The sequence below is a fragment of the Meriones unguiculatus genome, chromosome 9, assembly GCF_030254825.1.
Source record: "Meriones unguiculatus strain TT.TT164.6M chromosome 9, Bangor_MerUng_6.1, whole genome shotgun sequence".
Lineage (NCBI taxonomy): Eukaryota > Metazoa > Chordata > Mammalia > Rodentia > Muridae > Meriones > Meriones unguiculatus.
The window spans coordinates 115565407-115580359 of record NC_083357.1 but is presented as its reverse complement, the minus strand read 5'-3'; the positions used below and the strand labels follow the sequence as shown (position 1 = coordinate 115580359).

Sequence of the window (14953 nt, the reverse complement as noted above, 5' to 3'; positions counted from 1 at the left end):
AAAGAGATCCTTTAGGAGGAAGGAAGTCTCCACACACTTGCATAGACAGAAGTAAAAAAGTATTGTGTGTTGGGTAAGCACAGAGGTTGAAACACTTTTCCTCTACCTACACTCTGACCATCAACTGACAAAGGTTCAACACAGAAATGAAGTCACCTTGCTTAGAGATATGGGGTCACTTGTATGGCACCTTACTTTCATTTCATCTTAAAAATAGCAATTATGGCAGGGTGGGATGGTTCAGTGGGTAAGCCATCTGCCACACAAATATGAGGACCTGAGTTCATATCCCCAAAGCCCATTTAAAGCCTGTCATGTTATCACTCCTATGGCAAAGTGGAAGCCTAGCATTTACAACAAGGAACAAGAGGATCCTTCTTTTTGTTGTTGGTTTGATTTGGTTTGTTTGTTTGTTTATTTATTTATTTATTTATTTTGAGGCAGGGTTTCTCTTGTGTATCCCTAGCTGTCCTGGACTCATTTTGTAGACCACACTGGACTCACAGAGAGTCACCTGCCCCTGCCTCCTGAGTGCTGGGATTAAAGGCCCATGCCACCACACCCGGCTAAGAGGCTCCTTCTTAAACTACATGCAAGGCAAGGCTGTTGTGTGTGTTTGTGTGTCTGTGTGCACGCTAGCGTGTGCATGTGTGTCTTGGTGGAGGTATGTGCTGTGAGTGTGCTGGGAGCCAAAGCTATCTACTGAAGCCAAAGTTAAATAGTGAGCCAAAGCTATTTAGTGGGGACAAAAGTGTTTACTGAAGCCAAAACCAAGTAGTGAGCAAAGGTCATTTAGTGGAGACCTAAAGCTATTTAGTGAGTTATCTAAGACCCTAAATCATGGGTGATAGATTGTGAGGACATCTGTTTGTTAGTTTTAGAGCATCTATAAGATATCTTAAGAAAACACCCTTACGGTATCTTGCAGGTACAATACTTAACCCATGAAAGCACTCTTCTTATCTCCTGCAGCAGTTAATTGACCTTCCCCCTTTCCTGCCTTCTCCCTATATAAGTTGGGTCAAAATTTCTAATGAAGGAGGCTTTGATCAGACAGACAGGCTTGGCTTCATTCCTGTGTCTCTTGTTCCTCCCCTCCCCCATTCCTTCCATTCTCCTACTTTAAGAACCCCGTTGAAGTCCTGCGGGTCGGGGCATGAGTGCAGGTGCTTGAGGCCAAATGCAGCCGATTTTCTGAGCAGGAGTTACAGGTGTCTTAAGCCCACAGACATGGGTGCTGGGAGTTATACTTGGGTCCTGCGAAGGAACAATCCATGCTCTAACCACTGAGCCTTCTTAGTTACCTCTTCTGTTAAATACATACACATTCATGTGTTGTGCTTATTAATCTAGTTCACCTGGAATCCTGAAAATATATTTAATGGTTTATTTAACATATAATAATGCTTGAAGTGTTATCCAAAGTAGAAGTTCTGTCTAGATCTCAGAAGACAGCAACTGAGTGGGTGGCATTATGATACCCACCTACGGCAGCATGAAACTGAGATAACGCATCAGCCAGCTGTCCAGCTGCAAGTAACTTCTTTCCCAGTTCAAGATGTTTCTCCACATCTGCATTTACTCCACATTCGGCACCTAAAAAGTAAAACAGAATAGTAAGTTAACTTTCCATGAACCAAGACGTAACCCTAATAAATAAAAAGATAACAGCTCAGTCGTCTACTGAAATAAAACAGCTCAGTCGTCTACTGAAATAAAAAGTCACCGAATCTGAAAATGACAGGAAGTAAAACACACTGTTTCATTTGATAGCATATAAAAAGCCCCTAAAATATACCTATATTCAGTTTAGCCACCCCAAAGACTAAAACAGTCTGCAGAATAAGAGAGCACAGACTGCAGTCTGGTGACATTGCTCTCAACAGTTAGGTAGCCCTGCTTTGTTAAGGCTAGGCAGCAGGCTCAGCTCACAAGGTGCTTGTGGCGCAAGCCTGAGCACCAGAGCATGGATCACCAGCAACCACAAAAATGCCAGGAGGACATGGCAGAAAAGGGATCCTCGGGGCAAGCTGGCTAGCTAGCACACCAGCTTGAGGGCTCTGGACTCAGTGAGACCCAGCCTCTGGAAATAAAAACTGAGGCGTGGTTAAGGAGGACACCTGACATTTGCCTCCGGTTTACCATTAACTACATGCACATGAACACACATATACATATATGCACATATATGCATACACATATGCAAAGTACACATATACACAAACTACATATGTACACGCACCCGCACACATGCTCATGCACACACATGAACACAGACACACACCACATTAAAAAATAAAAAGAACTGCTTTGCTGGGCCCGAACCTCACCTTAATGAATCTGCTGTGCTCTTCAGGTCCTTACTGAGCACCTTAGGCACACCAGGCACTGTGCTAGCTAGCTGCAGAGGACGCCCGCCTCCCAGTACAGACATGACAGAGGGAGACAGGCATGATAAACAGTAAATGACATCGACTATCAGGGTCAGATTTCTGTGCAGTCAATCAGGTGATGTGAGAGTGTCAACAGGGAGAGGCCACTTTAGAGGTAAACAAATGGTCCCAGGGCAGCCTTCCTTGAAAAGCTGACATCTGAGCAAAACTAAGAGGTAGTAAGAAAGCTGTCAGACATGGGAAGGGGGCTTTCCAAGAAGAACCAGCTGGGCAAAGGCCTTAAGTCCATGGTGTCTGGAAATGGCAAAGAGACCTACAGCAGAGCCACAGAATAAAGCAGTACGAAACCAAAGAACAGAACGCCTTGTCTGCCTGCTCTGGAAAAATGGAGCCCCTCGGACATCTCAAGTAGAATAGTCTGAAGAAGTGGGCCAGTCATCTACACACATGTCCTTACTCTGCAGCCTCCTTCAGCAGTTGCCCTGACAGCACACACTAGAGAAGTCAGGCGTTTCTCCTTCCCAGTGAGGACAGTGCTGTTTGGTTAGGAAAGGGAGGGAGAGGAGACTGCAGGAAGGGTAGCTCCTGGCTCTGCTCGCTATACCGGAGTCTGCTGCAAGTGAGTATGTGCCGCCCGTCCTGCCCAGCCCCTCGGCACTCCGCAGGCAGCCTCAGCCAGGAGCCACTTCCCAACAAGGACACACATCCCGACTCCACAGCTCACAGCACTGTCCACGCGTGCATGCAGACCAGCTGACCTGCACTGCAACATGTGCCTGACATGGCTGCTTCCTCCTCCATCAAAGCAGACCGCTCTGCCTCACTGTCTACCCGTCAGCAAACCTGAGCTGCAACAACAGCTCAACAAATGAAATCTGAGCCGGGGTCCTGAGGAGAGGCCTCTCTTCCGAGGTAGCCTCGTGAGCTATCTCAGTCCTAGACTATACTTCAGGATTCTTTGCACAGCTTTACTTACTGACATACTATTTTGTAAAAAAGACTGCAGTCAACTCACCCTTTAAAATTTTTTGATGTATGTGTGTGTATGTATCTGTGTGTATGTGTGTATGTGTGCATTTGTACCATGTGTGGGGAACCAGGGCAACATCAATCTTCCTCATTTTCTCTTCTCCTGAGTGTTTAGACAGGGTCTCTCACTGAACCTGAAGCTTGGCTGGCTAGCCTGCAAACCCCAGAGAACTCTCCGTCGCAGCACCCCGGTGTGGAATCAAGTGCACGCCACCCTGACAACCTCACTTCTTTCACCTAGGTGCTAGGCATTAAACTCAAGACATCAAACATGTTACCAACTGAGCCATCTCCTCAGCAAACCCCTCCTTTTAAAACTGCTGTGTGTGGAGTTTCCTGAAAGAGCACAAACTGTTAAACTGGTACTGGAAATGTTCCAGGACAGACACACAGACAAAAAGGTGTTCTGAGATTCTGCTCAGACGTTGACCCTGAGTGGAGGGCTGAGTTACTTGCAGCGGGAAATTAAACTCAAGTAATCAATGCAAGCACTACAATTGGTCACACTACCATTTCTGGCTGACTGTAACAATACACGGAGACACACCTTAGAAGGCAGAGTCCCTCCTACACTTGACCACAATGGCAGAAATGATGAAAACAAGGACTGTGATAAGAGGTGGATTCTTTCCAATGCACTAAAGCATTTAGAAAAGAATGTCAAGCCCTGGACTAATTCTCAGCTAAAGTCAATCTGGGAGTTTCCACAACAACTCTAAAATAATGCCCCACCCTCACCTCAGTAGTCACAAAGCTGGTCTAGCTAAAATCAGCCATGAAATTGTAAGGATTGCAACATTCAAATTACAGGTGATTCCAATGTCCCATCAAGTCTCACCAAGTTTCTCCTGTGAACAGTGGGGCAGAGATTAACAAATAACTGGATCCTAGTATCTTAGTGGGAACATGTGTTTGGATCCAGTTCAAATTGAGTCTTGACCCCAGGTCCTTCTCAAGAACTTACTTGAAGCAGCTCCCCCCCCTTCCTTGTCTAAGAAAGCTCTTCCCACTGTTTAAAAAAGCATCTTTCGTCTTTTCTCCTGGTTATCTACAGCATACAAGCAATCTCATACAGCCTATCTGTGTAAGCAGAGTTGGAACATCCATCTTTGTTCTCCCTACTTGACCTTCACAAACTCCCAAAGTAGGACGAATCTTCTGATAGAATGGCAACATAGCTGCTTACATAGGTTCAAAAACGTTTCTTATAGCACTATTAAGTGTTGGGTATACTCATTAAAAACTTGACTAGAAATCTAATTTGATTTTAATTTGAACATGATGCAAATGGCCACAGCATATGAAACGACAAATATCAAAAACTAAAGAAGACATTATGTAGTGAATAAAACCCAGGGTGTAGGGGCAGAGGCAGCATATGACAGTCGTATGTACACAGGTGCCTAACATGTAAGGGATTTCAGAATTCCACTTTCTGGCAGGCCCAGGAAACCTTAGCTTAGTGGGCTTTTGAGAAACAGCATTCAGGCACTCTCTCTGAATTGTGCCACAGACAGACCCCAAGCACTGTGAGTGCTCCAAACTCTGACAAAACAGAAAGGACCACAGGCAGGCATCGCCTTTCCAAAATCAGCACTCCATACTTCTGAAATGCAAGCAAGTCCGCAAAACCAATTCTTACAGTTTAACACTAAAAGGAAAACAAAGCAAAATTCGTAGCACATATATTTTTGAAATTGTTTAAAATCAATGTAGTTAATAATCTTACAGATTCAAAAGGTTGCAACACCCTTAAACTCAGCTCTAGCAGCAAGGACACAACGGAGAACAAGAAATAAACAAGATAATTTTGTAAGTGCCAATCTGATGCTAGGTGACAAAATGCCTGAGGAAAAAAGTAATTAATATAGATAATCAAATAAGGCCTCCCTGAGTCAATAATGTCTGAGTTAAAACAAAAGCAACCCGGGGTGGAGAGTAATGCTAAATGACACATGCCAAAACCATATCCAGACAACAAAACCAGTGCAATAAGACTGGTGGGGCCAAACTCAACTTCAGGGAAACTATATGAGGTTACAGACAGTAAGAAAGTAGGGGAAGGGCAGAGGACATGGACAGGATACCTCAAACTGCAAGCTACAGAACGAAATTCAGATTGTTACGTGACAGAGGAAGCCCAGGATTGGCTTCAGCAAGAAGCTGAAGGTCTCATTTGTATTTTCAAGACTACAGTGTGGAAGGCAGACTGGAGTCGGATACGAACAGAACTACGGGCACGTGAACTAAGGACAGTATGTTGGATACATTATGTATATTATTTCATCTCTACTTTCTAAAGATAATACATCTTGCTATACTGACCACTTTTTCCAGAAAAGTATGTTAATACGCTATTTATTTTAAAATTAGCAAAGTTAAACTAAGGATTATGTTTTACTTAAAATAATTACTAGCTATAAACATTTGCTGAGATGGCTTACTTGAATAAAAGGTACTTGCCACCAACTGTCAAGTGTGATCCCCAGAAAAAGAAAACCGACTTCCAAAGTTGTACCACGGCACATGCACAACCACACTCAAACACACACCAATAAAAGTAACAAGTAACTGTTTAAAAGTCATGAAACATTGTTGAAGAATAGTTTGTAATGTGATTAGCCTATTATGTTATCTATTGTACAATATATATATCATTGTGCTTATACTGTAATTACCAGCAGGGTACCAGTTTGTCTTTGCTGTACAGTCCTGGGGATCACACTTGGACCTCACACATACTAGGCACTGTACCACCAAGCCATCCCCTAGCCTAGTCCTTACGTCTAGATTTTGATCTTCAAAAGGTAATTTCTAATATAAATTATACTTATAAGCATTTATATTTCCCACATCAAAGTCAAAAGTTACACATCATTAACACGAGAGAATTCTGTATACAGAAGCTGTGGTGGATGCTGGAAAATGAAGAGTCATCCAATAAGACCAAAAGCACTGGACTAAGCTAGAGAACAATGCAGCCTTCAGTTCCAAACTGTAACACTGACACGGGCAGTGAGGACAATTTAGGGCCATGAAGATCAGTATCCTGGTGTCATCAGTTACAGGAGCCTAGGCATGAAGATTTCAAACAATTCCTGTTATACCTTCTCAGAGATACAACCAAATCAATATACTCAATTCCTCAAGTAAGGAAGTAGAAGTTAAAAGTATAAGATAAACCACTAGGAAAATGAAACCAGGCAGAGTGGTGGTGCATACTTGCAACCCCAGCCCTTGGATGGTTGAACCAGGGCGACTGCCATGAGTACAAGGCCAGTGTGGACTATATCAAGAGCCTGTCTCCGAAAACAAGGGGAAATGGCTTCCTGATCTAGCCATAACAATGACCAAGCGGGAAACAAGTAACACAAGAATTAAAAACCTAGCCAGGAGTGGTAGTGCACACCTGTAATCCCAGCATTCAGGGAGGCAGAAGCAGGCAGATTTCTGTGAGTTTGAGGCCAGCCTGGTCTACAAGGCCAGTGCTACACAGAAAAACCCTGTCTCAAAAAAGAAAAGGAAGGAAGGAAGGAAGGAAGGAAGGAAGGAAGGAAGGAAGGAAGGAAGGAAGGAAGGAAGGGAGGGAGGGAGGGATAGAGGGCGGGAGGAAGGGAGGAAAGGAAAATTAAAACCTACAGTGTACTAGGTACCTCTTGTGTATTTAGTTCATTTAATTTTCCCAACTCCGAGATATAAACATCTTTCATATTTTCACTACTAAAAAAGCTGAGTCTCAAAAAAGGTGTCAGTTCTGCCCAAAGATTCACAATGACTGTCAAACAATCCATTTCCAGACTCCACCTTTACTTTGCACACAATTTATGATTCTTCTCATGTAGCAGTATTTCAACATTGCAGTTGATTCTTAGGTCCAGTGGAAGCCAAGAATCCATTTGTAATGTTCTCTGAACGTCTATATCACATTATACCACACATTCTCCCTAAATATAAAGATATTCTTCAAGTTAAATTTCTCTTGCTTTCTGGATTGAAAGCAGCATTTAGTTTATGGCCCATACCACCCTGAACAGGTCTAGTCTTATATGAAAGAGACATTTTGCATTTCTCCATCCCTTCAGAATTAAGCTTTGGTCATTATAATTTTATCCAATCAAATTTCTACTTGGTTATGTAATTTAATATGCTCTCTCCATAAAAATTCCCATGACCCATCCCCTGAGAGGAAGTGTGCACTCGATCACATTTCTGTAACAGAGCATGCCACAGTCTAAAAGTTGGGAAGTGGAGATCTCTTTTACTCAGCAGAGGTTTGTTCCCAACTCCTATCTTACCTTCTCCCTAATCCTGAATCCACACTGCATCCAAAACAATCTTTTTCAAACACCTCCTTTCCAAAACTCCTGCACTATTTGCATATTGCTGGATAGTCACTCCAAATTCTTCCAAGTTTAAAAGCAAATGGCACACTTCAGAACTGTGTTCCCTGATGCTGAGCCAGGCTCACCATAACCATCCATACCTCCTCCACTATCTACTTTTTACCCTTACAGCAAAAGGAATTGGTTATGCTTCCCTGGATGAACCATGTATTCAGCCTCACGCTTCTACATCCACTGTGTCATATGACAGCCTTTCCCAGCTGCCCACCTAGAAAAATCCTACTCTCATCAAGATTCTGTCCTCCTAGGGATGTAGCTTAGGGGGAACGGTGAGAGGTTCTCAATACCACAGGGTAAAAAGAAACAAGCAAACAGACAGAACAGATCTGCCCACAAATGCTGCTCCTTCCTGTGGGAACCTCTGCTACCTACTGAAGAGAGCAGGGGAGTCCTCTAGCTGCTGCCGTATTGTGCATTCCCACTCTCAAAGTGCACTCGTGCTTGTAGAACCGCTATCCCAACATGCCGCTTTTCACAAAAAGATCCCGCCCTAGCCCAGCACCCCAGAAAAGCAAGTCTGAGGGCGAAACTATCATGTTTTCCCCTTACTTCACACAGTTCAGTATACTGCCTCTGGTGAGCACTCAATATTTATTACATGAATTTCATTATTTGCCTTCCTCCTTGAATATATTATTAGTCTTCAAAATAACAAAGTCAGAACACATGCAATTATCAAGTCACACTGCTCATAACTGCTCATAAATGATTCATAAGGGCACTAGTGTCTAAGAAGAAGGGAACTTGTAGATTGCTGGCTGTCGTGCAACATCTAAACGCTATTTTGAGCCACCATTTTTATTGCATGGCTACACACTGTGTGACTTAAGCTTGAACCAAATATCATGCAATTTCCAAATCAGCACTAAACAGCTTTCTCCTAGACACCTATCAATCATGGGTCAACAATGAAAACAGGAAGAGTAGGAAAAAAGATAGATCAATCATGTCATTCACTGAAGATTATGGCATAAGAAAAACCAAATCCAACATTTAGAGGTGATGAAGCTAATACATACCTCAGGAGGGAAGACTGGAGTGAAACAAAATGGTGACAGCAAGTAAGAGTCAGCTACATAAACATTTAAATAACATGTAAGACAAATAATAGAACTAAAAACACCAATCATTCCTTAAAACTATGTAGCTAACGCTAGAGAAATGGCTCAGGGGATAAGAGCACTGGCTCTTGATCACTTGTTGCTCTTGCAGAAGACCCAGGTTTGGTTCCCAGCACCCATACTGTGATTTACAACCATCACTAACGCCAGCTCCAGGGCCTCCAACTCCTCTTCTGACCTCTTTGGGTACAGGACATGCACATGCTGCAAAGACATATATGTAGGCAAAACATCCATAGATATAAAATGAAAATAAAATCTTTTATTTAATTTTTATTTTCTGCGCATTATTGTGAAGGTGTCAGATCCCTTGGAATTGGTGTTACAGATAGTTGCAAGCTGCCCTGTGGCTGCTGGGAACTGAACCTGGGTAGTTTGGAAGAGCAGCCAGTGCTCTTAACTGCTGAGCCATCTTTCCAGCCTCTGAAAATAAAATCTTTTAAATAAAATTTTTTAAATTTTATTACCAAGAGATTGTACTACAGTACAACTCAGTAGCTTCCCAGACAAAGGATTAACATCAGAGAACAGCTGAAGGTACAAAAGGTATGCTGGAGTGCTGATGGGAGTGATCCACTAGAGGGGAAGGAAGTGATGACAACGGAGACAAACAACTTGCTCTGAATATCCCCAAAATTCATTTGTGAACGCTTAGTCCATTGTCCTGGTGTTACAGCATCTGCGAAGTAACTAGCCATCAGTCTGTGCCTTCAGGGATGTGTTAGCGCCTTATGAAAGAGCTGCGGGAACAATCTGCTCCTTTTGCCCTTACACCTTTTGCCATGTGAAGCTAGAGCACTCAGCCCTTCTTCAGTGTGAGGAACAAGAAAACCCTTTCACATGCCTACAATCGCAACAGCACAGATGCTAAGACAGGGCAGAGTTTGAAGCCTGCCTGGGAAACACAGCAAGTTCATAACCAGCCTGAACAACTTTTATTTTTAAAGACCAACACCAGGTTATCCAAGTGAGCTAGCACTTCTCAAAATCAAAACTATTCATCAAGCAAAACTACTCAGAGTGGGTAGCAATATGGGCAGAGATGCAGCAGACAAGTTAGAAACACTAGGAAGAGGCCCTGCGGTGCGCTCAGTCTCAGCAAAGACACCATGTAAAGAATGAGGTTACAGGAGGCCTTCGGGCTGGCTCTGCGGGTAAAGGCACTTTGCTACCAAGCCTGCAGGACCTAACTCCATCCCTGAAGCCCATACCACATGTCAGCGGAAGAGAACCAGCTCCTGAGAGTTTCCTCTGGCCTCCACACCTGTGCTAGCACAGGCCCAACTCCCCCCTTAACACCTCCCCTCATTCTGTTGCTGTTTGTTGTTGCTGTTAGGAATAAGGATGAGGCAGTCACCAATCTATGTGGTGGCCCCTGACTTTAATCCCAACACTTCCAGGGCCATGAGTTTGAGGCAGCCAGCTAGCTCTACAGAGTAAATTCCAGGACAGCCAAGACTAATGTCTCAAATCAGATCTCAAAAAACAAAAAAAAGAGAGGAAGTTAAGGGAGTAAGAGAAGGAGAATTTAAACTGCATCTATAAGAGAAAGGGTCTAAAATAACTGATTTTTCAAGAAGAGCCTACAGAAGAATCATAAGAACACTAGCAGAACAGTGCAGCTAAGTGTGAGCCCAAGAGACTGTGTTACAAAAGTTGATCTCCTCCACCTGTGTTTCTCTCTTAGGTACAACAAACAAGATGGCCAAGCCTGAATTTAACAGACTTGGGGATCTGCCAGGTAGGGAAAGACAAAGAATACAAGAGCAGAAAAATGTAAGAATGTTTATTTGGATTAACGCAGCAGCAGTGATGGCCTATTAAGCTTGAAGAAAATAATTTTTAAAAAAATGGATAGTTCTTATGTTCTTACACATGTCTTATGTTCTCTGTTCTGGTCTCTTAGGGAGCTCATTAATTTTACACCTCACCACATATATCCCTTACCACAGCACCATAGAGCATGACCTTTGCTGACACAGAAGTCTTTTTTATATTCCAAAACTCCAAGCAACAAACTTACCGTCATATTTATCTTTTTAAAAAAGCCATTCTCTAAAGATACGGAAAGCAAAATAAATTTAAGGTTGAAACTAAATGATTGAGAAATGACTGAGTTCTGAAAGGCAATGACCTCCCAGGGCTATCTCTACCGAAGCGCAGTTAAATCCTCCTTAATCAAAAGATGGCAGGTGCAGTGGGCAAGCCCTTAACCCCACACTCAGAAGGCAGAGCTGAGCTTCCAGCCCATCCTGCTCTACATACCCAATTCCAGAGTTTATCCAGACCAGCCTGGGCTAAAGAGTGCAACTCTGTCTCAAAACAACCCCCCCCCCCACAATCAACCAACCAATCTGTTAAAAGATCGTGATAATAAGAACTAGACTTAACCACAGTTAACTTCACATGGGAAAATGAAACCTTGACACTACTGCTAACTTTATAATCTACTTTGCTAAATAATTCAAAACGATTTTAGGAAGCTATCTGAACATCTGCTTATATAAACTACCTAAAAATCATTCATTAAAAATTTTCTCTTCATATTTAACTAATACCGAAAAAAATACTAAAAACAGTAAAATGTACTTTTAACTTGCCAGTTTAAATAAAATGTATCACACTTTTGTTTGCACTGATTTTCAAGTCTTTTCACATGATGGCCCAAACATATGGTATAATGAGCTTAAGTCGGTGGAATTTAAAAAATGGGTTCCTAGCCAAGCATGGTGTTTAATCCCAGCACTTGGGAAAGCGGAGGCAGGTGGATCTCTGAGTCAGAGGCCAGCCTGGTCTACAGAGTGAGTTTCTGGATAGCCAGGGCTACACAGTGAGACCGTGGGGTGGGCCGGTTGTGGACAATTATATCTGGGTTCATAAACCTCAGTTGAGGGAGGCATGCAGTACACTTAAGCCTTGGAGAAGACAAAGGAGAGTTATGTGAGAACAGGGAATGTGATATATGTCAAGAAAAAAAACGATAAACCTATGACAACACAAAATGTTTTTCATTCTGTACTCATACTCGTCACTAAATAAGCCATTAGCAATAGAATGAAGTAATCTTATTTGCAATTTGAGAATGCTAACGTGAGTACTAAAGTTCTCTTTTGGCTTGTTTGCATTTTCTCTGTGGCTCTGTGTGAGAGAGGGCAGGTGCTGCAGCACCTGGGAGCTGAAGGCATGTCCGCTCTAAGAGCAGCCGGCCACTCAAACTCTGAGCCATCTAAACTGTCTTTCTACCCAAAAATTCTATTTCTCATGTCTAGATTTCTTATAAAGGCCTTTGAGAAAGGGAATGTTAAGAGTAAGTCTTCCAGTTCATGCTTTCCTTCTCTGGATTACAACAGAAAAGCCTAGTTTAAATCAGAAAGAAAGTTAGGCCTTCTTCATTGCATTCCCTATAGTGTGGAACGGTGCTCCACATTCCCGGCTTCTGGAACTAGAAGAGGACTCCCAGAGTTGGAACACCAGCTAACTGTGAGTAGCCTGACCTGGTACTGGAAATGCAAGACCAGCAAGCACACCAACCATCTTTCCAGCCCCAAGATAACTTTTCATTAAGCTCTGGAACACCAGTCCCCTCCCATGTGTAAATCAGAGACTATCTCGTGTCTCTGTGGAATAAGAAATGGCTCACAGAAAGGCTCTTTTCTTCTCCGTCACCTGCTATTTTACACAGTCAATGCTCCGGAAAAGAGCAACACTGGCTTTCCCCTGAGGGGTGCCATTAGTGCTTTTCAGACAGAAAAACTTCAAGTTTTCTCACAGAAACAGAGAAAGAAGAGAAGTGCTAAAAGTCTCAGGAATCCTACAAAAACCAGAAATTCGAATGCGTCTGATCTACAAGCTACTGGAAAAGGTAAAGCAAACAAAAATAAGCACTTCTATTTCTGAAAAATAAACATACCAACTAAACAACTTATAACCCAAAATAAGTTCTCAAAGATCAATAAGCATGATTAGTCCAGATGGAAAGAATTAGGAAATGCGAGAGAATTAGAATATATGACCCATATTAAAGTAATCTAGGCCTTCAAATGCCAACCCCCTCCACTTTGCGGCTGGCTTCAACGCCAAGTTATTATCACAGCACAAATTTTGATCTGAGGTTCAAAGAACCTTTGGTCATCCGGAAGCCAGAACAAACAAAAGTTCTACCTTTAATGGAGATGTAAGCACCTAAGAGCATGACTTTTAAAAAAGAAAGAAACCCACATACACTTTGGTGGGATTTCACCATAAATTACTCCCAATTTCAGTTCCTCAATCCCCCCAATGGAATATCCAATTGTTTACTCTTTTCCTTGACAACTATCCCCCCACTTACGGGAATGAGCACATCAGTGCCCAGGACAGATGTCACCTCAGCACAGTAACCAAGTTGGTAAGCATTATTCAATGGCATCTGGGGCGTCAATGTTTAACTCCTCCCGGCTCTGACACCCAAGATGGGACAGGCCTCTATTTTTGCTATTCTGTTGAGAGTAGCCAACATTCCAGTCTGGAGGCCAGGGTGAAGTGTAAGCGCTCCCGATCTTTCTGAGGAGACCTTTTTTCCGAAGACTAGAGAAAGTAGCCCCAGAGAGGAAAGAAAAGTTGAATGACGCCATGCTGGGAACGGTAAAACCACAGACCCAGAGCCCAGAACTCAGGGGCTGGGACTCCGAGCCCAGCAGGGCTTCTCTGGCACCAGTCTAAGTCCGCCGCGCCGGACCGACTTCTGGACCCGCCCTCAGCGGCCCCGGCTTCCCTGGCCGCCCGCACCCCGCTCCGGCCGCCGGGACCCGTCCCGTGCGGGCCGCCGTTACCGCCTCCTCCGGCACCAGCGAGCCCGTGTCCCCTGGCCGCCGTGCCTCCCCGCCGCCCACGGCCGGACCCGGCTCGGGCCCAGCCTCGCGCCCCGGAGCGCCGTTCCCGGCCGGGACCCGGCCCGAAGCCCGGCCCGGGCGCAGGGCGGGACTCACCTTCGTACTGCAGGTCCACCAGGACCAGCAGGAACGGGAACACCGCGCCCAGCCGGCTGCCCACCGAGCCGGGGGCCACCATGTCCGAGGGCGCCGAGGCCGAGGAGCAGGAAGGTGCGCGGCCCAGCAGCCCGCGCGGCGCACAGCCCGCAGCCAAGCGCCCTCCGTCCGCTCAGTCCGTCACTCTGGCCTCGGCAGCGGCGGGCGCCCGGCGGCGGAAAACAGCTGTGGGCGGGGCCGGGGACGCCACGCCCCCGGCGCGGCCGCCCAATCGCCTCCCTCCTGGCCACGGAGCGGCGCGGCTCGCCTGGGTCGTGGTTGGCGCTGATTGGCTGTGGAGGCGGACGCCCCGCCCTGGCGCTGATAGGATAACGTGGAAGCTCAAGACGCGGCTGCGTCCGCAGGTCGTGGAGCTGTCAGCGGGCTCCAAACCGCCGCCGAGGCCCGGGAGGAAGCGGCTGGGGAGGCCGGGCCGCGGCGCCGAGTCCGCATGCGCGGGCCCCGGAGCCTAGCGCCGTCCTCTCGGGCTGGGCCGGCACCAGCGCGCCTCGGCGCGAGCCCGGCTCTTCCCGGTACTTAGGCTTCCCGGAAGCCTAAGGCGCGGCCGCCGTCCGGGCTGGGAAGGCCAGACCCGGTCTCCAAGTCTCCAGGGATGTTGGAGACGTCTGAAATTGACTTCTTGAATGAAATGGGCGAAGTAAAGAAACCCACGTAGCTGCCCCGTGGGTGAAAGGTGTATTCCAAACTGCCAAGGCCGCTCTCGGGAAAGCAGAGGCGCGTGCGCTGGACTGGCTGGTGGGGGTTGGGGGTGGGGGAGAGGAGGGGTTGGCCGGGAGCCGGGTGTCTGTCTCCTGGGTTGTATGGAAACGGGTACGTGGGAGGAAGGGAGGCTGTGAGCTGGCTTAGGGGCTTGTGAGGAGGGACCTTGACATGCTAACAGATTAGACACCACAGCCCTAAGTTAATGGAAGAGCCACGTGTCCCTTTTCCCAGGGATAGGGGAATGACTCCTTAGCAAGTAGGAATCTCTTCAGGCCCCT

At 45.4% G+C, this 14953-nt stretch overlaps 1 protein-coding gene across 1 annotated transcript in view; it reads right to left on the bottom strand.

Annotated features, from left to right (window-relative positions):
* Dnajc3 (DnaJ heat shock protein family (Hsp40) member C3) overlaps positions 1–14121 on the bottom strand; it is a 36181-nt gene extending 22060 nt beyond the window's left edge. Inside the window, exons 1-2 of the mRNA XM_021637087.2 lie at positions 13914–14121; positions 1486–1596 (exon numbers count right to left, since the gene is read on the bottom strand). Coding sequence (XP_021492762.1) covers positions 1486–1596; positions 13914–13995 — 193 coding nt within the window. The 5' untranslated portion in view covers positions 13996–14121. The remainder of the gene's footprint in view (positions 1–1485; positions 1597–13913) is intronic.
* Between the last annotated feature and the right edge of the window lie 832 nt (positions 14122–14953).